Raw genomic sequence first — 25,197 nt, forward strand, 5'->3', positions numbered from 1 at the left:
ATATGATCATAATGAAGAGTTGTGAAAGTGTATGGCAAGAGGTCACCGTTCAAAGCATTTCCGTAATTAGGTGTTGGTAGCTCTAGTGATGTACAGCTCCTGTCAGAGTTTAAGCTTGAATCACATGTTAACCATGAACTTTTAATGGGATTCTTTTTTTTTTTTTTTACCATTAATCACAACTTCAATGACAGAGTTAGATGCACACATTTGACTTTATTGTGGACTTTCTCTAACCCAGATTGGGCCAAACAGATTAGGTAAATAGCAGAATGCACTCTTCATCAGGGGTCCTCCAATCCACACCTCAAGGATCGGTGTCCTGCAACCTGTAGACAAGTCCAACACAGCCGGATCAGATGGCTGAATTACCTCCTCAATACTCCAGAGTCCTGCCTTCCACCTGATTATTTGAGTCACATGTATTGAGGCAAGAGGCAAATCTCATAGTTGCTGGTCACTAACTGTCGGGGACTGGATTTGAAGACCCCTGCTCTACATGCACTCAAACAAGTCTATTGTACAGTAAGCAGTTAAAGTTAAGCATACGGCATACATTTCGCAGGATATTTGATTTCCCTTCTTTTTACATGCAGCATTTTAAATCCACTGTTTTCCTGACACAAGCTGCACGTTTAAGCGCAGTCCAAAATTTTTTTTCAACAAGATCTATTCCAGGGCCGTTTTTAGAAGTATCCCTTCAAAAAGAAGCACAGATTCAGTAAAAATTTGTGTCTAGCTGTTTATTTGACATTAAGCCAAAGAATTGATCTTGATTATTCTATTTGATTCCAGATTTATTTATAAAGCACTTGAAAAAGTTCAGCGCACTCCAACATGGTGCATCAGTGCTGGTACTCAGCATAATGCTGCTACCATCACCACTTGACAATTGTTACACCGTGTCAAGTTATTCCAGCAGTTCTGACAGTTTTGAATGTTTCTACTGTCTCCTCCCAACTGCGGAGAGTCTTGCGAAGAATCAAGCGCACCCAATCAATATAGATTTGGCTGCTTTGTCTCAGCAGCCAAATCTATAAGGTTGAATGTCTCTTCAAACAAGGATTTTCAGCTAAAAGCTACCAAAAGACACCAACAGTAGGAAATGGACATTATTCAAAGTTTACATGATTCAGGTTTGACATTTATGATTGTTTGATCCAATGTTTCTCATATATTTAAATGCATCTTAATATGCACTCCTTATAGCTTGTTTACCATTTATTTACTGTTAAGTTAAAAGTAAATTATCAAAAGCCTGACTTAAGAAGCCAGTTAAATATTTAAAGTTAAAATTAGTTTATTGTTTTATGCTTAATGTTTCTCTTATCTGTTTGCAAATTATCAACCCACTCATGCTGGCTCGTCATAGATTCATCCAAAAAGAAAATATGAATAAAGAAATGTCACCGAGTTGAGTTTTTCCTGTGTCTCGTTGCAGGAAACAAGCCTTTTTAAGTTTTAGCTAAAAGCTGAAGGGGCTGAAGTGGTTTAAGAGTGAAAAAAGTTTGACACACAGTTTTAAGTCCCACCTTAAGTATTTGAAACGTACTTGTTGCCACTGAGGTCAGAAGCTCAGAGGTTGTGCTGTTAGACCATGTCACTTTTCTTCAGAAGGTGTCTGGTTTATTCATGCATGCAGCTGAACTTTTTAGTAAAGCTGAAAGGCGTCAATGGAGGAGATCTCATTTCTAGGTTGGCACCCTGTCCGTCCGTGCTGATGTCAAACTCATTAGACTTTGCATAGTGGCACTTGTCTTCCAGCAGTTTCCATTTTACGATCATCTTGAGTCATTTCTATTTGATGGATTGTTCCTGAACGTTCCAGCTAATTTCTTTTCATCTCACAGGGACAGTCCTGGCCGAATATTTGAAAATTGGGCACATTTTACTATTCCAGTAGAGGAAGGCACTCAAAAACACAAAAATAGTGAATAGCCACAACATACATTTTGCCAATTTTCAGATGCATTGGTAATAGAAATCCTGATGTTCTCTTTTATTTGAACATACAAGAAATGTAACTAATTTAGGGCACTCTCATGCAAGCGTGGTTTTCATATTAATCAAATACTTTTGCATTTACAAAGAAGTTTTACACAAATGTTAAAACTCAACTAATTTAATAAGTAAATCTTAAGAGAACTAGGACATCTTAAAAAACATTTTTATTTTAAGTGGGGCAGTGTTCAGAGTTCATTGAATATTGAGCAGTTTTATGACGCCCACGAAGTGCAGCCAGCCCAACTTCTGTGGCTGTTTTGATGTGGGTTTAGACGCGTCATTTCTCAATATTGACTGCCCAGCAGGTTTTTTTTTCTTTCTTTTAGTTTTATTCACCACTTTATGGATAAGATTAACGTTGCCAGCCAAAAACATGAACATCTGTGTTTTGCATGCAAAGATGTGTGGATAAGGTCACAATGGAGGCCAGGCCAACCCTGACCAGAAACTACTGAGCTTTGCAAAAATATTTTTTTTTGTCCAGACATGTACTGAAATTTCAACTGATTTTTTTTTTTTTTTTTTGGTAAACAGGCTCAAAGTGGAACATTATTATGTCCCCTCTATGTGATTTTATTCCAGAATGACTATTGTTAATTATTACCTATTTTTGGTCCTATCCACCTTTTCCAAAGAAAAGCATCCCCATACTCTAATCATATACATGGGTCGGGTCTGTCCAGTGTAATGTACAGTATTCATTTTTAAGCTACACGTAGCATGTTGGCCGAAAACATAACCAACCAGAGTTAAAAATGCATGTTGAGTTTTTTGCATTATTTGTAGAAAATGTTAACTTTTGCATCCTTTTAATGTACAACTTTGCATGAGCCTTACATAAAATAAAGGCTACCTTTGAAAAGCACATAAAATGCTAAAAAAAAAAAGTTTGTATTTCTAACTTAAAGGTTTAAGGAATTATACTGCATGCCCTGTCTTTGATTTATTCTGATAAAATTAAATCTTTAAGCAAAATTCCCATTTTCTGCTTGACAGATTTAAGTAAAACTAATTATGCCCAGTCAGTATGTACTGAGAAGGTAATGTGTGTATAAATTCTTGGAAGCTAAGAAAAATCATGTGACAAATAAAGTCAAATAAAATATATGTTGCAGTATTTACTCATGTGTGGCCTGCAAAGCAGCGGCCTTGAGTAAGAGAGACACTGAAATGTTTCCAGCAAGAAAAACGGATGACGCTTTAGAACTTTGTGTAATAGAAAACAAAATGACAAAGGTTTTTTAGTTCTTTGGCTTCTAATACAGCATTTATTTTAATTGATCAAGTGGATCTTAACCATAGGAAAAAAGTGTGTTAAAAATGTTTAAACAAAGGTACACCGGATGAGTTGCTAGTGTTTTTCTAGTGATCTGAGGATAACTAAGACTTCAGGGTTGTAAATTTTAGAAATGAGATGTTCTTGTTTCCAAAAGTAAATAATTGCAAGCAGCAAACTGTGGTGCAATTGCAGGCAAGAAATGAACCATGAAGCCAAATGTGCAATGGATTATCCTCTATAAATAGGCTTTGTTCATGCACCTTAATGCAGAGCGCAAACAGAATTAGCCATATTAATTATTACATTTTAAACTTTTACTGGAAAGATTCATTGTATGTTAGTTTTGAAGTGCATGATTTGTGGAGGAAATTATTTAATAATGCAATAAAATCTAACTCTTACTTGAGTTAAATTTGCCATCTATTTGTAGAATAATCATGAGACAAGAAGAAACCTCCAACTGAAAAGCTTTGGATGACTTGACAGCACCATCTAGTGGCCAAATGTGAGCAAATAAAAAAACTGGACGGGGTTAAACTCCCCATTTCATTTGGTCATGAAATGATGAATTTCATGACCAAATGAAAATATTTAAAAATAAGATGATATTCTCTGTAGGATACAATCTGAGAGCGACTGGAGGCCAGAAATAACAAAACAAACACAAAAGGTTACAAAATGATAGTAAAAAGTAAAAAAATAGACGTAACATAATAAAAATAAAAAAATTCCCTTCTCACCCACCGCGGGTGGTTCTTATCCTCTGAGCTCGGGTCCTCTACCAGAGGCCTGGGAGCTTGAGGGTCCTGCAGTATCTTGGCTGTGCCAAGGACTGCACATTTTTGGACTGAGATGTCTGATGTTGTTCCTGGGATCTGTTGTAGCCATTGCTCCAGTTTGGGGGTTACTGCCCCGAGGGCCCCGATGACCACAGGCACCACTGTGGTCTTCACCTTCCAGGCCCTCTCCAGTTCTTCCCTGAGGCCCTGGTATTTCTCCAGTTTCTGGTGCTCCTTTTTCCTGATGTTGCAATCACTTGGTATTGCTACATCTACCACAACGGCTTTCCTCTGATGTTTATCCACTACGACAATGTCTGGTTGGTTCGCCATTACCTTATATATATATATATATATATATATATATATATATATATATATATATATATATATATATATATATATATATATATATATATATATATATATATATATATATATATATATCTGGTTTTTTTTTGCATATATATATATATATATATATATATATATATATATATATATATATATATATATATATATATATGTGTGTGTGTGTGCAATGGATTATCCTCTACAAATAGGCTTCGTTCATGCACCTTAATGCAGAGCGCAAAAAGAATTAGCCATATTAATTATTACATTTTAAACTTTTACTGGAAAGATTCATTGTATGTTAGTTTTGAAGTGCATGATTTGTGGAGGAAATTATTATATATATATATATATATATAAACTCATTAAGCAATGATACATATTTATAAAGCCAAAAAGAAAACATTTAAGTCGACAAATTTTACATCGTTGGAATTTGTCGTTTCCTGTCGCGACTGTTTGAATTTCAGTGCGTAAGTTTGGTTTCGGGAAAGGTTGGCGCAACGCCCGAGTATTGGATACTTAAGAAAGGCGAAGGAAAAAAAGGTTAATTGCCTCCCAGAGTCGCGCCACGCGAGTCGCCACAGTTCGCATGCGCGAAGCCTCCATCTGTGTCCTCAGTGTCCAGGAGGTTGGCGGAAGATGATGCGGCTCAGCGGACCTCGTGCGTATCGCGCCACTCTTTAGAGGTAGATATATATTTTTTTCCACTTGCCTTGTCTAGTTTCTTGCCAAAAATATATTTGCTGCTCAATGTGGAGGTGCGAGCGTAGCGAGCGTACCTGATTAGGTATTGGTCAGGAAGAAGAAGAAGAGGAAAACAGAGAAGAAAAGGGGCGAAGTGACCGGGGTTGGGCATCAAATTGCACCGGATGTCATTATCCACTGTTAATTATCAAGGACGTAAGTAGCTCCTAATGTTTGTGTGTTTTTGTAGTGTTTACAGTGTGTCAGTGTTGTTGGGCATGTTTTTTATATATATTTTTTATTTCCAGTCTCAAACCTTTTGAGCTTAATTGTGTAAGGTTTTTATTTGAAATCGTTTAGAGGAAATAATTTAAACCTATAATAGCATTTAGCTACTTTTCTTTTCTTATTTTTCTGTCTCTTATCTCTCAGCACATTTCAGTCAACCACCTGTTATAAACATGAAGGAAAATACAGCCAGCCACTTTAGCTTGCAAAGTAGTTTTAAACCACGTCTGGCTGTGGATATGTGGGAACTCTGGTTTTATTTTTGCATTTTTCCACCACATGCATTTAGATATTCACCGATCAGACTCTGTGTTTCTCTGGGCATTTGTACTTAGGCCCTCATCTAAGCTCGTTGATCAATTGAATTTAAGCCTCTTGAGCGGCCAGAGCTGAAACCTGCTGACACATGCGCCCCAGTCTTTTTGTTACGCTTCACCCTCTATCTCTTATCTGGCCTGTGTCTGCCTGCTGGTTGAACTACATCCTGATGTGTTATCATACAAAATCCCTCAAAGATTGTCCATCTCTGCAGATTATTTAATCCCTTCACCTATGTGTCACACTGGACTGAAGCACTCGGCTCTTTTTCCTGAACACTCACATTGGTAAAGTAGTTACTGTATACTTGGCTATTAATTATTTAAAGGACAGCTGATCTGACTCATTGGATTAATAATAGATTAATATAAAGACAAAAGCTCTCAACTCTGTGGCGGATAAGAGCTGTTTGTTATGTAAGGCATCCTTATTAGTCTCAGTGAGCCAGACATCCAGAGTTGGCTAAAGCTTGCAGGGCCCTTAGTCTGTGGGTGGGTCACCAAAACTCAGCAAAAAGCTCTGTTCCATCCTCCATATTTGAACATTTGTGCTTTACTAATTCTGTATAAATGTTAGGGTTTAGAACAGCCAAGTAATTGGGTGCCTTCTCTTTGTAAATGGAGATTAGATTTTCCACTGTACTCATATAATAAAAATGTTTCCTGCAGTCCAAACGCAGACCGGGGAAACTAGAGGTCACAGACAAGTCCAAAATTGAACATTCAATATGGGGCTGCGAAATGTAATGAAAAATTGTGTAAACCACCCAGTTAATGAGTCAGAGATAGGAATCAATCATTTTCCTTTGCTCTGCCAAATCAGGCACTTGAAACTTAAACTTCATGTGTTTAAGTTTCAATGTTCACCATTTATTTAGCAGTAACCAACATGCAAAAACAGGTGGAGCATGTTGTTGGGTGCACTCTTTTCAAATATAAATCTGATAAAGGGGAGTGATGTATGTTTTGAGGCTTAATAAAGAAAATCTTGTTCCTTAAATATTTTTCTAGTTTAAAACTAGGACCTCTATCAGAAAATCTTTTGTCATTTGTGTATTTTATGTGTTACAGTTCCTGTGTTACACATACTATTCAACCTCTAGTTGTGAACATGCTTCTTTCTTTAAGGTTGGAACGTGTCATGCAAAGAATTCTTGGATGTCTTAAATTGCTATGACTAGTTAGCATCAGAAGAGATAGCTTGTGTTGGTTTTCCTACATTTAGTTAAGATTCAACTAGCGAGGATGTAAGCTCTTTCCCACATCTCCGGCTACCCAGCCCAATCAAATTCAAAATGAAATCACACAGCATGCAACAAACATTAACTGAATGTTTGTTGCTTGACTCATATGAGTCTCTTCTACGAGAAGCAATCCTGTGTTGAGGTGACTTGCTTGAAAGTATATTGTAACATGTTTAAATTGATTAATTTTGATCAAAAATGTAGAGATTCTAGAGCTCATATTGTAAGAGGATGGACATTAGCTACCAGCTCTATTTCTCTGTCAGTAAACCCGACTTTTGTGATATACTTCTGACTTCTAGGTTTATATGCAATCATCCATTTAAAGTCTGTTTTGTCATAGATATGACTTTTATACTGTTCCTAACAGGAGCAATAAAAACACGATGCGTTGTATCCTGTAGCTGTTTGCAAAACTAGTACCCACTCAAGCTAGTAGGGCGTAGCCCTGTGTCCCACTGATGTGGTGTGCATGACCTGTAATTTAATTTTTGTGTCTCTTTGCTGTCTTCTGTCTCCGCAGTTTAATCACAAGCAACGGTAGAGCCATGGAGGTTGTAACACATCTTGTGAATGACACAGTAGTGTTTTATAAATGGAGCCTTACTATAGCAGGTAAGATGGATTCACCAATTCCTGATCTACTCTCACCAGCAGCGTGGCTTATGATGCACATGTAAAGATTTGAATGTTATTTAGTAATTGTTTACTTGAATTTGAAACTGAGAAAAGTACACTGTTGTGTTGCTTTCCCGGGTCTGAGCCTTTGAGTCGACATCGATGTGACACAGACAGGATGGATGTATGCTACATTTTACTAAACTGCATTTTTAAATTTAGTTATCCAGTTAGAATAAGCAACAATAGTTCAAAGTTTTAAGTTCTTGTTTCTTTCACCAAGACCAAAGAAGGTATTGAAGTGGTATCGTAAGACAAACAGAAACAACAATGTAAACTTTCGAATCTTTAGCGTTAAAATCATCTGCTGAAATGTGGAGGTGCACATTCCTCAAGACATGAAAGAGAAAAACATTGTGTTGGAAATAAATTGATATCCATGATGGTTTTGAATCCAACCATAACAAGAGCTTTCCTTTTTATACACCAAATGGTGACTTTGATTTGATTTTTTTTAACTTAACTTTAACTTTACAAAGTGCTTCAAAGCACACTCTACTGGTTGAAGTGTTCATGGACTGAAAAAAATAGAAATTCTTAGTTTTGATGCATTTAATGAAGAAAAAAAAAGATTTCTTTTTTTGACTTTTGACCTTGTAATTCAAGAGAAATTTTGTTGTCTTCTGTCTCTCTGCTTGGTGATTGGTGTATTTCTAATTAAATGCTATTTACATGAGTAACATTTCAACTGATTAATTAAAATGTTTCGGCATAAACTAATTAGAAAACTGTAGAAACTCAATAATAATAGAACACCTCCATTTTGTTCAGACAAGAGGGTGGAGAACTGGCCGATGATGTCTTCTCCCTCTCCAACCCTGGCCATCAGCTGCCTGTACTTGATCTTCCTGTGGGCGGGGCCTAGGTACATGCAGGACCGCCAACCCTTTACACTCAGGAAGACCCTCATAGTGTACAACTTCAGCATGGTGGTCCTCAACTTCTACATCGCCAAAGAGGTTGGTGTTTTAAATTTACAGTCTTATAATGTATGTCAGAGACGATTGAGTGATACAAATAAAACTGCTCTTCAAAGAATCCATTTCATTTGCTAGACATTTAGCTATTTTCTGCCTGGTGTACAACAGTATGACAAAAAGTAATTCAATCCGGTTTAATTGTTTAGAACCCATTTATTAAAAGGTAATCCACACATCTTACAGTAAAAGCAAACCTAAAGTTATTTCAAAAAGTGTAGCATCAAATTCAGTCTGATTTATTTTCCAATATCACGTAGTCAAGTCCAGATCAAAATAGATACAGTTCAATTCAGTCAAAATTGATTCAATTAATTGAATGGTTTAGTGGTTTATGATCGTTTGGAATAATTTACAACATTTTTAAAGATTGTTCCTAAAATTAACTTTTTTATTGATGCAAATGTCTGTAAATGCTTGATGCGCTGCCTTTTCAGGTGAATCATCTTAACGTATCATTTCATTGCGTTGGTCGTCCCTCCCCTGATCTGACTTTGCCTTTTACACCCTTTTGTCAGCTCCTACTAGCATCAAGAGCCGCTGGATACAGCTACCTGTGTCAGCCTGTCAACTACTCAAATGATGTGAATGAAGTCAGGGTAAGCTTCCCCACTTGCACCTTTCACTAAGCTAATCTGTACACACATCCTATCTTGTCTGGAGAAAATTGTATTCATTTAACAAATGTTGACGTTTAAGGCGGTTGCTAATCGCGCCACGGCCTCGAGCGCTTTCCCCGTTGCTAACAGGTGGAGTGATGCTGTAATCTTGTTGCTGACGATTAGTAGATTGCTAATTCTGCTGGGCATCAGAGCTGGAGAGAAACAGAGAGATGATGAGAACCTGGCATTTTAGGACAAAGAGGGTGTGGTGTTTGGTCACACCACCTTTAAGCTGCAGCTCCACCTCCTTTTGCAGCGCTGTGCTCTGGCTCAGTGGGAGGGACTCCAGAGTTATCATAGTGACTTTCAGAGAATGGCCTTGTGAACCATGTGCATGTCCAACACTCAGCAAATAATGGAACAAGATTAAATAAAAGTGTAGATGGAGATTTGTTATTTCATAATACTTTTCATTTTTAAGAAAAATCCAAATACAATTACCTCTATGACAATTTTTTTTGTTTTGTTTTTTAACCTAAAGTATTTTTTTTAAACTGGTATTGTGTAGAGTAAATGTGAGCAGTCAACATCTTATTTTTTTGAGACAGAGACTTGATATGGTAAAAATTAATCTTCACAGGGAAGTTGAGCTGACTTGTCAGTGGGACCAATTGCAAAAGCATTCCTATGCTATTTTGGAACAACTTCACCTTTTGGTTATTTTGGTTATTTAAACTGAAGACAGAGGTGGTCCACACTTCCTAACTAATGTTGTTCTGTGAATGCAATTTTGTAAAATAGGCCCTATAAATGGCAACATAGAAAATAAACCATTGGATTGAAAAATAATGAATACACTTAGGTTAATTTTACACAAATTTAAAGTGTGTCTGATTAGCTATTAGGTTCACTCAGACAGATGGCTTTCTATTGGTGAGATATTCACTTTGCAAGTGAGTCTAAATAGACTTTTCTAAATTTTGATAACAAATATATTTATCTCTGCATAAAATACAGCCTGTTTTTATTGACTGTAAAGCTAGTTATTTGGTCAAAGTGTGAAAGTTAAACACAGCTAGCACTACATAACAAGCACTATTAAGCAAGTGAAAAGCAAATGTTACCTGAAGTGAGTAAAACTGTTTTCTATTGGGAATTGCATCCCACTAATATTAACATTATGCCAGAGCATCATTTGAATATTTTACAATCTTTTTTAAAAATCTCTAATAGTTGTTCCGTGAGGTTCAGTCAGGCTTTTATATAATTCAAAATGGCGGTCTGTGAAGGTGTTCCTTCTAGTATTTTAACTAAGCCAACAATCTGGATCAGATTCTGACCCTATGTTTGGTCAAAGCTAACACTGTTTTTCAATATTATAGCACTTGAACTGTTGCCCTTAGTGTCTATTAGCTGCATTACCTAAATGTGCAGATGTTTGACCTCTCCCCTCACAAATGCACTCTTGCCTCCTTTGTATCTCCAGATAGCATCTGCTCTTTGGTGGTACTACATCTCCAAAGGGGTGGAGTTCCTGGACACGGTGTTTTTTATACTGAGGAAGAAGTTCAACCAAGTCAGCTTCCTCCACGTCTACCATCACTGTACCATGTTCATCCTCTGGTGGATTGGTATCAAGTGGGTCCCCGGTGGACAGTGTGAGTAAAAGCGTGTTTGATTGGTTCCACAGTCCAGACTGAACCCATGTTTTGTACTTGCTGGAGATTCATTAACAAAATTACATTTGAATCTTGACCCTCTCTACAGCATTTTTCGGTGCAACCATCAACTCTTCCATCCATGTCCTCATGTACGGTTATTATGGCCTGGCTGCCTTGGGACCTCATATGCAGAAGTATCTCTGGTGGAAGAAATATCTCACCATAATTCAGATGGTGAGTAACACATTTAAAGATGCACCTTACATGCAAAAAATCTCACTGTTAAATTCCTCTTAAAACAACATCTCGCTCTTTTTATTATTTAGACATTTATTCAGGGTCTATTATAGTTATAAAGTATTGCTATAGATATGTATATGAACAGCATGTGATAATTTTGGGAGGGTGCTGTCTCTCTTTTAGTGGATCTCAATCTGAGTTATATTTTTGGTGCATAAAATTGAGTAAAAAGCATCATATTTTAATGAGATTCACACAAAAATAAAACACATTTTTCAAGTTCTAGGACATTGTTTGTGGTGTTCCTATTTATGTCGTAACATCAGGACAGATTTACCTGAGTTTTATGTCCGATTTTGCAATGTTTGGTGTTTGTGGACCTTTGACCTGCTGATACAGACTTTGGTTGGTTCTTGCATCTTTCGCACCCTGGGTGAGCCCCTTCTTGTGTCACCCAACACACGCTCAGAAGATGCATCGTTTGTAGCTTATCAGAAAGATGAAGAATTTAAAAATATGTATCTGAAAAAAAAGAATTATCTAGGTGGATGTATTCAAAGGTTTTACAAATAAATTTTAAAGTAACTGTAATCACAGTAGAAAAATAGACCAGAGTTAACTCACAGATATAGTGTTTTTCACTAAATAAGAGTTTTAAAGAATCTGTATTTATTGTAGAATTATTCAGTTGAATACTATAGGGTAAGTTTAAATAAGTAGGATTTTGAACAACCTGATATTTTAAAACAAAGATAAAATTATATAAAGTTTATGTTTAAAGCTGGTTTAGCATCTTAAATTGTTGAATGTATTTACCAGCTTTGTTAGCACAGCTCGTATTGCTAAATAGAAATCTTTGTATAAAGCTGAATACATTTCCAAATAATTGAAAGCTCAAAAGAAAAAAAAAAACAGAACAATTTGCTGTTCCGCTTTTCAGCTGAAAGTTTTGCTCTCTCTTCTTTTACAGCCTGAATGAACCACGGCGATGTCTCAACATGAGTTTAAAGTGTTTTTTAATTGAATATATTTTTCTAAATCTAGATACTTTCCATGTTTAACAGATCCAGTTTCATGTAACCATCGGCCACGCCGGTTATTCGCTCTACACTGGCTGCCAATTTCCCTGCTGGATGCAGTGGGCTCTGATCGGCTATGCTGTCACCTTCATCATCCTCTTCGCCAACTTCTACTACCACGCCTACAGACGCAAACCTTCATCACACAAAGGCGGCAAGCCAGTGGCCAACGGCACGTCCGCTGTGACTAACGGCCACAGCAACATGGAAGAAGTGGAGGAAAATGGGAAGAGGCAAAAGAAGGGAAGAGCGAAAAAGGAGTGAAGAAGAAAGAGGCGCGTGCCTGGCAACAATCTAAAAGTGGACGGAGAAGGAGGGAAGGGAGGGGAGAAATAAACCAGACAATCATTTCTGCAGATAATGTAGATTGACATGATTCGGGACCAACTTGGGGAGAACAGCGGGTGTCGGGTGTGTATTTATGGGCAAGTCTGTAAAAGCTTCTGGTTTTAGATGGAAGACAGTTATGTTGGTTGTCTGCAAAACAGATTGTTAATGAAGAAAAGCAAAAATGCTGATCACATAGGCTCCATGCTCTTCTGTCCAACTGTGTTTTGGACCCTTTTGGGACCAAATGTCACAGAAAATGCACACCTGCTCAGCATTTACAACCAAAGTTCACCTCCAATTTTTGTACTCTGGATTCTAATACTGCTTTATCTAAGAGCTTAAATAGTTATTGTGCTAATTTATTTGCTAGTGCTCTAAATAATTTTGATTGATTTTAAGTGTTACCAAAATCTGTATATTTTTTTGTTATTTCAATCTTTTGGGAGTGAGCAGCAGGTGTGGTGGGACATTATGTTTACAGATGCAGTTGATTTAGATATGGTTATCAAAGAAACTTACAAAGTCCTCATGTTTGCCATCTGCTTTATTTACATTGCCTTGCAAAAGTATTCCTACCCCTTGATTATTTTGTTTAGCCACAAATTCCAATGATCATCACTGGGATTTTATGTGGCAGATAAACGTAGAAGCATTTTTTTCAGGCTACAAAAGAAAAATAATAATTTCTTGGTATTAATTTACACATATACTGTAGACACATATATTGTAAAAAAAAAAAAAAAAAAAAAATAGACCAGTCTCAAGTCTTTTGCAGACTTTAGCAGGATTTATTTATTATCAACTCTAATCAGTTTTCCTGTCTCTGCTGAAGAGAAGCACACACTGCCACCACCGTGTTTCACCACAGGGATGATGTGTTTTAATTCCCTTGCATATTGTTTTTTGCATTAAGGTCAAAAAGCTCAACTTTAGTTTCATGGCATTAAAGCTCCTTTTTCTCACGTTTGCTATGTACCTTCCATGACTTATGGAAAACTGCAGATTATGACTTTAGTGTTTGTCTTTAAAAAGTGTCTTGTTATTTACACTTCTCCATAAAGACAATAATTTATGAGTGCAAAGCTAATAGTTGTCTGTCAACAGTTTATCCTGCTGAGCTGTGGATCTTTGTTGCTCCTTCTGAGTTACTTTGAGGCCTCTTGGCTATTTTTTTTATTATTTTTATTTATGCTCCCCTTAAAAATGTAAAAACACGTATCTTTTCCTTCTATTTTTAAATTTTGCTCCGCTTTATGTTGGTGTCTCACATACAGTCCATAAAACGTATACTAAAATCTGTAACTTGATACTGTAAAAAAAAAAAGTTCAAAGTGTACAAATACTTTTGCAAGGCATTATTACTTCTTTGCAGTCATCCACAGCATCTTCCAGTCCAACTGGTTGTGGACAGTGGAGTTCTTTGCAAAGACTACAACTATGCTGCATTTACAAAGTTATATGCCACTACCTTTTTGTTCATCTGGAGTTTAAAAAAAAAAAGCTGATTTGAAAGACTTGTGATAAAACCTTAGAGTTGTTTGGATTTTTAGAAAAAAGTTTATGACCCTGTAAAAAAAAAAAAAAGATTTTTTATGGGTCTTCACACATTATTTCTTTTTACTGTGTCTGACTGCCACTTAGGACTGCAGGGAAATTCATCCTAAAGGAAAAGCTTTTTTTTTTTCTTCAAGAAATCAGCAGGTAATTTTATTGTCTTGTCTAAAGAAAGGTGACTGCTTCCTGGCTGCACAACTAAATGAAATAAAGAAACTGTCAGCACTGCATAGATTCTTGTGTTCTTGTGTTAGTGCACGTCGATCAGTTGATCGGTCAATCTGTTTTGATGACACTTATCAATGCAGATGAGCCTGATTCCATACCTAATGCAGATCTAAATCCCTACCATCCGCTTTGCACTTTATCCCTATTTTTCTTCCTCATTTTGTCGCTCCATTTTCTCTGGATCTCCAAGTTGGAAAGATCTCCGAGAAAGTCTCTGTGTAAGAGAGAAGCAGCACCCGCAACCTGTTCAGACAGATCTGCCCTAATCTTTGAAAGCAAATTGGCTTTAGCTCCAAAAGAGCTTATTTCCACGTCACTCCACCAGCTATCCAAGAAAGCAGGTCACTGTCAGAGAACCTCCGCGCTAATCTTTCAGCAGTTAGCAATTGTAAAAGAAGAGTGGGAGTGTTACAGTGAAATTTTTGTCTAGTTGCAATTTCTACCTACACGTCAATGCTTTTTCTTCAAGACAAATGCATTAATAAAGGATGATTTTAAAGAACACTTCACAACAAGTAGACAGTTACAAAATGTAGTTTGTTTTTTCAAAACTATATTTTGTAAATGTTATCATTCCTATGCATGCTTTGCTTTTTTTTTTCCAAGTTTCTTTGCTGAGCCCATTATTCCTCCCTTGTTTTTGTTTATGAATCACCCCCTTCTGCCTACTGGGCATCAAAGTAGGGGTAAAAGGGGCTGCTGGAGGGAAAGATGCGACAGATATTCTGGATGAGTTCAACGCGAGGGAACACGTTTGTCCTCCTCAGGGACATAGAGGGATCTAAGCCAAGGACTAAGAGGATTGCAGAGGCCGGGTCAAGGCTTTTAGCACAGGGCACTATAACCTGCTCCCCCTCCATGCTGCAACAGGAACGAACAAAAACGTTTGCACGTTACTGGACAGGCACACAGACCCATGGAGCGGATTCAGCAATTGTTAATAAAAGCAGCTGCATTCAAATACAACTTGAAGCAGCAGAGTTAGCTTGGAAAAACTATTTACATGTTGCTGAATTTGTACTTGCTTTATTGTTGTTGTTGGGGTTTTTTTTGTTGTAGTTTGTGTGTGTGTGTGTGGGGGGGGTGTGTGTGTGCGTGTGTGTGTGGGTGTGTGTGTGTATGTCAACAGGTTTGTTGGGGCTTAGAGTTGCATGAAATTGCTGATAGTCTGCAGACCACAGTATGAAACAGGGTGAAGGGTCATTTAGCAGAGTTTAAATCCTTACAAACCTGACCAGCTTCTCACTCATCTCATTAGCAATTAAATGACTAAGAGAGACTAAGGGAGTGGAAACAGTCAGCGTTTTACTGGCTCTAGGTCTGTGGAACAGCTTACCCTCGGTGTCGCTGCACTGAAGTATGGACAGCGCCCTCTGCTGGACCATATATTTCTCTGGATCCAGTGGGGGTGAATACACGAATGAGAACATTTTAACTTCTCTTGAGAAAATCTTTATCAGTCTATCTCAGTGAAGTTTAATATCATTTGAAAAGTTGATATATATATTTTTTTCCAATCTCACTTTAAAAAGTCAAACTAATAAGTAACTGAATAACTGTCTTGTAGTATAACTATAACATTTCTTTATTTTAAAATTTTTCCTTTATAATCTTAATCTGCAACTTACCATTGAGAAAACCTCAACCATATTACTGATCAGGCAAAGGATGTCATGTTATGGAGGACCAGTTTTGGTCCTTCATTTCAGATGGAGCCAAAATACAAAATGATTGAAAAACATCCATTTCCACCTAGCAGCACTTGCTAGACATACATATGAAATTCCAGTGAACACAATAAAACGTGTTACGTGTTGGTGTAACAACAAAAACAAAACGTTTACATAAATATTTTTGCAAAGTGCTGTAGGGTTTTTTGTTTGTTTTGCTTTTTGTTTTATGATCAACCAGACTTAGTGTGAATGCAATGAGGACCAACTACATTATGCACAAGCACCTGTCTGATTTGTGTTCTTGAAAAATTTACACGAACAAGTCTGGATATTGAGGAGACAAGCTCTAAAGCGAAAATTAGAGATTATACATGTTGTGTTATTAAGTTTCCCTTTGGGATATAAAGTATTTTTTTGAATTTGAATGTTGAAGTTGCTTCCTGGTATGACGTCCTCTCTGACGTCATGGCCCTGGTCCCTGGTGGTTCCTGGTGGTGCCCTCAGTTTTCCATGTTTTTTCTGCGGTGATCCGAAAGTCCAAGAAACCGGAAAAGGCAATCGACTAAACTTCTTTTGTATTTTTTTTTGCAGCCAATGTTCCATCTGGAAAGTCCGTTTTTGGCGGAAACTTTTTCTGCAGACATTTTACGCTTTTATTTTTACGAGAGACGCATTTGGACGCTGCTGGAGAACAGCGGCATCCAGTGGCGTCTTTATGCACTTTATTCAATTAGCATTAAAATGGAAGAGAATCAAAGCAAAGACGCGCTACTTTCCACATCGCGTACAGCAATCTTATGTATTTCTGACCGTTTGTATTATAAATTGGGGAATGTGTGAAATTGGTTCGAGTAGAAACGCAAACTATGCCAGCCGCCAGTGGCGCTGAAGATCCTTGTACAATATTGACAGCTGGTAAAAGCTCATGGGGAGCGAGCAGAGCCCGGGATGGAGCGAGCGAGCGCGCTGCCAAACATCCGAACAGGTCCAGGTCCTCCGTGAGGGCGGAAAGAGGCAGAGACACCGAGGCGGGGAAAACCGGCGGATCCACCGACGGCCGAGAGGGGGCGCCCGAGAGGCTCAGCAGAGCAGCTGTCCAGCCAGTTGGTGCTGAGGCTGATCCGACGCCGAACAGGGCGGATGCTGCCAGAGTCGACTCACCAGCGTCGCCGGGTTGCCGCACTGCCACGGGCACACCCCGCTTCAAGCGCCGCCCCGACCGACGAACCCTGCCCGACGGACCCTCTCCTCCAAGGGGAAAAGAGGACAGCGGGCAGCGGGGGGCGAGAAGCAGCGGCGCCGCCGGGGGCTGCGGAGCGGGCCTCGACCTGGGCTGGGGGAGAGAAGGATGCTTTCGGGCTGAGCCGACTCACTTTCACCTGCACGGGAGACTGAAAAGGAGAAGCGCGGAGATGCAGAGCAAAACGGAGGGCGCCGCCGGGGCGGAGGCCGCGCGGGGAGAGCCGGATCCGGCTGCGGGGGAGACGGAGGAGGCGTCCGTGACACAGCAGGACCAGGCCCTGGAAGAGGAGATAGAGAGGCTGCTGGAGGAAAATGATGATCTCAAGGTTCGTGCTTAATCGCTGGATGATTCTTTGCTAACAGTTATAAAATATGAGGAAAAGGCAGATGAAAAAAATAGCATGTAGGGCCTATTCTAGTGTTGTTATTAAAAGATGGGCAATCAATCATTTAGCCTGTTGAATATTCTTCCGAGAAGAAGACTCAGCTCTGAGGGGAGAAAATGTTATGCATTAGCTTCCACTGATATTGATTCACCTGGATCAATAATGATTTGTCTTCAGAATGAGCTGATCAGTAACAATCGAGGATTAATATATTAAATATAGCTAGTAGAAGATGAAGGGAAAAATCTGTTAAGCAAATTACAAAGTATAAATCGCCACACAGCAGGGAGATAACCGGGAGCTTGCATTATTTGGCTCTAAACTGTTGTATTTTCATCAGTGTTGTGTGTGTGTGTGTGTGTGTGTGTGTTTTGTGGTGGAAAGCACCACAAAAACGTCATACATAAGAAAAAAAAAACTATAAACTAATTAAAATGGAAGCACATTGGTGCCAAATGAGTAAAGAGCACATTGGCATGATCCTTGCAGTCAGTAAACATAACAAAATCAGAAAAAACTTAAATAAACACAGTAAGGGATCAAAAAAAAAAAAAAAAAGAAATCAAAGTACAGTTGCAAATAAAAGTTCATGAATGAAAAAGAAAGAGATCATTTAAAAGGTTATTTAATGAAAGCTTTTCAGTGAGGAACTACAGTGGAGCATGCTTTTCCGCTTTAACGGCCCATCAGCTCATCTTTGGTATGATTCTTGCCAGTGTGAGATCGAGGAGATGAGGGCCGAGATGGACGAGATGCGAGACTCCTTCTATGAGGAAGACACATGCCAGCTGCAGGAAATGAGGCGTGAGTTAGAGCGGGCCAATAAAAACTGCCGGATCCTGCAGTATCGACTGCGCAAGGCCGAGAGGAAGAGGCTGCGCTACGCCCAGACGGGAGAGATTGATGAAGAGCTGCTGAGGAGCCTGGAACAGGACCTGAAGGTGAGACAATCAAAACCTCGTCGATCCTCCTCTGGCACTGTCGTGCGAAGCATTTGTCGGAGTTGTTGGTCCTGCTGCTGATTCTGTTGCAGGTGGCGAAGGACGTGTCGGTGCGGCTGCACCACGAGTTGGAGAAGGTGGAGGAGAAACGGACAAAGACAGAAGAGGAGAACGAAAAGCTGAGACAGAAACTCATAGAGGTGGAGGTGACCAAACAGGCTCTGCAGAATGAACTAGACAAAACCAAAGAGGTGAGGTCATGGTTGGTAGCAAAGACTAAATGTAGTCTTTATCATGAGATGCCACCAAAGTTTTCATGCGGTGCATTGACACCTCTGAATTTGTTTATAAAGTATGTAAAAAAAAGCTGATATTTTAGATATAAAGTATAACAAAATTGTCAGTTTTAATTGAACTGGGCACATAATACAGAAATAGTCATACTCTGGACTTTTTCACATTCTGTTAAGTCACTAGTACAGGTTATGTGGAAAGAAAATTGAAATAGTTAATGCGTATTATTTTGATTTTTAATGTGAAGTTGTATTTAGTCTCCTTCCATCAAATAAAAAACAAAAAGGTTAAAATACAGCTGAATGAACAGCATCTCATCATGTCCCAATCAAAACAACTGTGGAAGAGTTAAATACTGATGTTTTTGTGTTGCTTTCCATCCGAACTGACTGAGCTTAAGCTATCTCACCAAGAAAATTGAGCAATAAACCGAAGTCTCCACATCTGGAAAGCTGGTAGAGGCATACCTCTAAAGGACTGGCAGCTGGAAATGCTTCAAAATGTGGTTCTATGGCTTTTATGATTTTTACTTGAAAACATTTATTTGTAAACTACTTTGAGTTGGCACTGTAGATCTTCGTATGCTGTCGAAACAAAAGCATGAAGCCCTAAACTGTCCCTTGTCCTCTCTCTCTCTCTATTAGTCTCAGAAGCGAAGGGGAAGCAAAGACGTCCAGAAGGCTGACAAGAAACCAACACAGACTCCGACTGAGGTCAGACGCTCTCATTACTGCTGGAATTCTATTCATGTCAAAGTATCTTCACATTTTGAACCAATCATTTTTCTACGATCAACTATGTCGTTCGGATGTAGACAGGAGTGCTCAAGCAATTGCAGAGACTTAGTGAAAGTTAAAAATCTTCTTGGCCCAATCTCTTGGCTGATGGGCTGCGGCTCAAAATCTTCACTTTAATCTTAAGTCTTTGCGGATTTTTGCAGAGGCTGATTTTCTTTTTCGTCTCTCAGGAGGAGAACGACGACCTGAAGTGCCAGCTAGCTTTCATCAAAGAGGAAGCCGTGCTGATGAGGAAGAAGGCGGCCAAGATCGACAAGGAAAAGGACCGGCTGGAGCAAGAGCTGCAGAAGTATCGCTCCTTCTACGGAGAACTGGACAGTACCCATCCCAAAGGGGAGGCCGGAGGCCCGCCCACCACCCGCGAGTCAGAGCTGAAGCTGCGGCTTCGATTGGTGGAGGAGGAGGCCAACATCCTGGGGAGGAAGATAGTAGAGTTGGAGGTAAGACTAGACAATGCAGCGAAATGCTTTTTTTAAATTTCTGGAATCTTTTCAAGTTGGTCTCCGTCTTCCCAATCAGGTTGAGAACCGAGGTCTGAGGGCTGAGCTGGACGATCTCCGCGGTGAGGGGGAGGGTGCCGGGAGCTCAGGGCGTGAAGCGACGGGCGGGTCGGGCGTGGGACGAGGTCTGGGCGACGATCTGACCGAGCTCCGACAGCAGCTGCAGCTGGTGGAGGACGAGGCCGAGCTCCTGAGGAGAAACCTCGCTGATGCTGAGGAGCAGAATAAGAGGGTGACAGCAGAGCTGAACAAACTGCGCTTCAAGGCCGGGACCCACGAGGGAGGAGCCAGGCATGGTGGAGGGGGTTCTGGAGGCGCAACGCCTGATGGAGCCAAATCAGAAAATCTGCAAGAGGAGCTGAAAGCTGCAAGGCTGCAGATCAATGATCTCAGTGGCAAGGTCTGAAATTTTAATATCTATGTTTTTTGTACTTATAATGACATAGTAACCTTTAATATTGTTCTTGTACTTTCATGCATCACTGTGAGTTTGCTTTGGCACAGCTCAGGATGGCTTCACCTTCTTTTATACTGAACGTAAAAAAAATAGCTGAGGCTAATTTGGTAATTTCCTACATAAAGTTGGATAAAAACTGGTTTCCTGATCTGTGTAATTTTGTTTGTGGAAAGCATAATGAACCACAACAAGTTCCTGTCTCAAGGCTGCCCCTCTCTTTTCCTCCAGGTAATGCAGCTTCAATATGAGAACCGTGTGCTCCTCTCCAACATGCAACGCTACGACCTGGCTTCCCATCTCTCCCTGCGGCCCAGCCCACGAGACAGCGACGCAGAAAGCGATGCGGGTGGAGCGGCGAGCGGCCGTCGTGAGAGCGACGAGGACTCCACCTCCTCCCGCCTGCTCCCTCCTCATCGCAAACGGGAGGGCCCCGTGGGCGGGGAAAGCGACTCGGACGAGGTGAGAAACAACAACGGCAGCAGCCGATGCTTGACGCCCACGAGGGGCCTCTACACCCCGCCGGGTCTGGAGGGCTCCGCCTCCTCTGCCTTGGCTCGCTTCCTCCCTGGTGGCCGCTGTAACCTCCGCGACAGGCAACAGTTGATTGACATCCGCGTGGAAGCGGAGAGGCTGGTGCGCACCATCGACAGGCTCATTGCCGACACGGCCACCATCATCTCGGAGGCGAGGGTGTACGTATCAAATGGCGATTTGATGTTTGGGAGAGCAGGAGAGGAGGGCGGAGAGGACGATGGGAGCAGGATCAGGGAACATGAACTACTTTATCGCATTAACGCCCAGATGAAGGCCTTCCGAAAAGAGCTGCAAGCTTTCATTGACAGACTGGAGGTGCCAAGGCTTGAGGACAGAGAGGCAGAGGAGCCGCTGTCGGTGAGAGTTAAAATCTTTCAGCTTCATTTCGGCATTCAAAAGTCCTAAAGAGAGTACTGACCTTTCTTCTTTTTCTCACCTGTTGTGTTTTCCTCAGATGTTCCAACCAATCATTTTGCTCATCCTTATACTCGTCTTATTCTCATCCCTCTCTTATGCCACCATCTTTAAACTAGTCTTCCTGTTTACTCTATTCTTTGTTCTGTGATGTAAGCCATCCTATGTTCAAATCATCCCTGTTTGTGTTTGTTATGTTGATTTCATTTTTCTTCTACGCTCCCCTAACCCCCCCAAAAAAACCTCCTCATTTGGTAATCCATGGTAATCTAAAGCACAGACAAAGTTCAGCACTCACCCTTTCCGCTCATTCACTGGCTTCAACAACATAACAGATCACTGTCAGCATCCCTCACTACAGAAGGTGAGTGTTTATGTGTGTGTTGTTTTTCTTTTTTTCCAATTAATTCATCCTGGGACATAAATGGTTGTCCTTGTTACTGCCTGACTGGCACACAAACCAAAAGTAAGCTGGTTTGTAAACACAAGTCACTTTCCGATTATATTATTTAGCACCTGTGCACTATAAATTATTAGTTTTAAGATGTAATTACTGTTTAAGATGCAGTTAGCTTGTGTAGTTTTATGCACTTAGTATCTGGTGTCCACCTTCGAAAAGCTGCCTTTTGTAGTTACTGAAGACATCTTTGTCTAATTATGATCTTCCGAAACAAAAGACGTGACCACAGTTTGTGCTTGACGTGATTAAAGGTCTATTTTTAATTCTCTTTCTTTTCCAGAAAACTTGTCCTAACCACCCTGCTGTTGTTTCCTGAAGGTAAAGTAATGACAAAGTGTGTTTGTTTGTTCTTTCGCCAAGGCAAATGATGATTTATCAAATTAGAGAGCAGGTGCAAAGAGGATCCAAGGGCATTTGCACTAGAGGGAAGACTGATATGTCAAATGTGGGCTGTTTTTGTCAGGTGATGCTAAAGTTGCCAACAGAACTCTGATTTGGTACTACGGTTGATGGTGTAGTCTTCATAAATAGATGCACAGTATCCATACGCTGACATTTTTCACATGTTGTCAAGATAAAGCTCACAACAATATGTGGAGCTTAAAGACAGTACATATGTTTTTTCTTTATTTTCTCAAAAAAAAATCTGAAAATTATGTGCATTTGGTAACTAGCCCCATTTGGTCTCATTTAGTTGATGAGCGTCCTTGAAGTCTTTGCACAAATTCTCAATTGGATCCTTGCCATCCCAGCACATATTTGGATTGATGTAAACCATAACATTCTAGCATTGGGTTTATTTTTAGAGTCATTGGCCAGAATGCTTGTATTAATTGTCCTCCATATACAGAATTTGGCATTTAGGCATTGCTTAGGGAATAAAGTTGAATTTTGGTTTCATCTATCAGAACGTCTTAAGGTATTCCTCTTTTTTCATCAAAAGGCACTATGTTGAATGTTGGTGATTATTAATACAAAACCAATTACGACATAAAACTTTACAAATGTTAAAGTGGTATAGTATATATATTTTTTTGGGGGGAATGGCAGGTAATGTTTTTTTTCATCTAAAACAAAAACAGTTGATGTTTCATTTTTCTTTTTCTTTATGTTCTAAGAACTCATTAAGCCTAAGTGCAAAAGAACAACAAATCACATCTGTCGTTTGAAGAATGCAAAGTATGACCTTAAAATATGCCAACCCCGCCATGCATCCACCCGACAGTCTCCTTTCCGTGACTGTGTTCAATAAAGATATTATTGACCGTGACACATTATTACTCACTGTGTCACCCACACCCATTTGGCTTCCTTTGGAAAAATGATTTGCAGCACGGTCAGGTCACAAGGCGAAATCTGCCCAGTTCTCCTATAAGCAGAGTAGCAACAGAGGAGCCCATTGGCCGAGACAGCAGCGGCAGCTGAAATAGCTATGTAAACACTTTCCCTCTCTCTGTGTGCGCCGGTAATTATAGCCGGGATGCTGGTGACGACAGTCGTCCCAATGAGACTTCGAATGCTGGAATAAATTTGACATTATGACATTTGATCCCGACTCTGATTGGCGCGCGCTGGGCTGGTGGTATAAAGCCCGGGGACCCCAGCTGGAACAGAAGATGTTTACCCTTCAGCTCAAAGCTTTTAACTCTGAGGAAGGGGACCCTTTAAATCGAGCGTGCTGGGCTTTTACGTAACAGAGCGGGGCATAAGAGAAGGGCAGCAACACGGACAGAAGGACTTTACGGCTCTTCAACGTGGGGAGTGAAAGTGCTGGAGAGGCAGGCATCAGAGCGGAGGAAATATTCACCGCAAGACAGGGAGCAGTTCTGGGTAGAGTTAAGGTAAGAGCCGCTGGGTTCATTAAGACTACAAGGCAGGTGTTTTCTCTTCTGGAGATGTTAAACGTGTAGCTTATAACTATGATAGTCTGAACTTGGAAAAAAAGAGGAAAGAAGCAGGATTTTGACCAGTTTTGCATATTTTTGCCAGGTTATAAGCCATGTTCTTCATTTCTTTTAAATATACTTCCCTGATCCAGACATAGATTGTCTCTGTCCACAGGACATTGAGTCACCTTACTATGCATAGTTACAGGATTATTAATATCTCCACTCTTACATCACAGGGAAATGACTGGTACATTCAGGCACTTTCGACAAGGATGCTTGTCATTCTGAATTGTGGCAACAACAACAAAAACCCTACCCGTCCTAATTTGTTTTATGCTGCTAAGATGAAAAAAAAAAGTTTTCACATATTGGTGGATTTAATTAGGAAGCTTAAAGTCGAATATTCTAGAAAATTTAAAGGAAGATATTTGAATGTCTAGCTTCGAAACCCAGAATCGACCTTTGACATCTTGGTCATGTTCCGAGCATCTCGTTACGTAGTCAGGGCGTTCTGATTCCTGAATGAAGTGAGGGTTGAAGAGGCAGGCTGGAGGTCAAATGCCTGATAAAGATCCGTCTTGTAACACTTGTCCGCACACGTGCTGCAGTGGTTCAGAGGGCAGCAGTGGATTTTGAAGGAGAATGCCAAAACTGTGGGGCCGTGAATATTTGTCCGCTCTGAGTGTTGAAACAGAATGAATAGTCAAACTGTTGAAACAAAGTCTCGATCTTCCTTAAATACTAATGTTAAAAAATAGACATGTGACCTAGATTTTTGTGTTATCTTGAAGACAAATCTAATTTTCCTTCATGCATTTTTTTCTTTTTAGTGACTTCAGGTCATCGGTCCCATCAGTTACCTCACTGCCACCCCAGCTGTGACCTCTTAGCGAAAGAGCAGAGCAGAAGAAGGAGGGGCGGAAGCGGCTATTCAACAGAGCCTCAGGGTTATCGAACGGCCTGCGTCATGGCAGCCATCGATCTGGAGCTGGGGCTGGAATGCGGTGGCCGGGGGTGGGGGCAGGAGAGGCCCGACACCGCGGACAACTTTGACTCCGAGATGCAGGAGTGGGAGGATCAGTTGCAGGACATCCAGAGGAAAATAGAAGAGGTAAGAATCGATGGGAAACACATCTAGTGTCAGAGTGGAAAGTCTGTTTACACATGATCCCAATGGGTTCTTGGTAATCTCAATTGGCGGGTAGGAATTTGCTTTAAAAAAATGTGATGCAGACTGAGAAGATACTTGTGTCACAGGTAGACTTTGGCCAATATGAGATTCTTGCGGTTTTCTGAGAAAACCAGAACA

At 40.0% G+C, this 25,197-nt stretch overlaps 2 protein-coding genes across 3 annotated transcripts; both read left to right on the forward strand.

The window, feature by feature from the left end:
- Window positions 1-4,992: 4,992 nt before the first annotated feature.
- Window positions 4,993-14,301, forward strand: elovl4b (ELOVL fatty acid elongase 4b). Of its 2 annotated transcripts, none has more exons than XM_055044492.1 (7): window positions 4,993-5,105; window positions 7,476-7,567; window positions 8,402-8,589; window positions 9,126-9,206; window positions 10,696-10,867; window positions 10,977-11,104; window positions 12,175-14,301. In XM_055044492.1, exons 2-7 carry the CDS (start codon window positions 7,501-7,503, stop codon window positions 12,451-12,453), a joined length of 915 nt encoding a protein of 304 aa, XP_054900467.1. In that variant the 5' UTR covers window positions 4,993-5,105; window positions 7,476-7,500; the 3' UTR covers window positions 12,454-14,301. The 2 variants fall into 2 exon arrangements, with proteins under 2 accessions (XP_054900467.1, XP_054900466.1); XM_055044491.1 differs by having other exon boundaries at window positions 5,007-5,319.
- Window positions 14,302-16,840: 2,539 nt separating this feature from the next.
- LOC129369089 (protein SOGA3-like) lies at window positions 16,841-24,851 on the forward strand. Its single transcript, XM_055044405.1, has 10 exons — window positions 16,841-17,542; window positions 18,319-18,543; window positions 18,636-18,794; window positions 19,482-19,550; window positions 19,805-20,074; window positions 20,154-20,534; window positions 20,820-21,482; window positions 21,580-21,903; window positions 22,280-22,317; window positions 24,719-24,851. Exons 1-8 carry the CDS (start codon window positions 16,841-16,843, stop codon window positions 21,688-21,690), a joined length of 2,580 nt encoding a protein of 859 aa, XP_054900380.1. The 3' UTR covers window positions 21,691-21,903; window positions 22,280-22,317; window positions 24,719-24,851.
- The last annotated feature ends 346 nt before the right edge of the window (window positions 24,852-25,197 follow it).

This window comes from Poeciliopsis prolifica, unplaced genomic scaffold, assembly GCF_027474105.1.
Source record: "Poeciliopsis prolifica strain line A6 unplaced genomic scaffold, Auburn_PproV2 SCAFFOLD020, whole genome shotgun sequence".
In the NCBI taxonomy this organism is placed as follows: domain Eukaryota; kingdom Metazoa; phylum Chordata; class Actinopteri; order Cyprinodontiformes; family Poeciliidae; genus Poeciliopsis; species Poeciliopsis prolifica.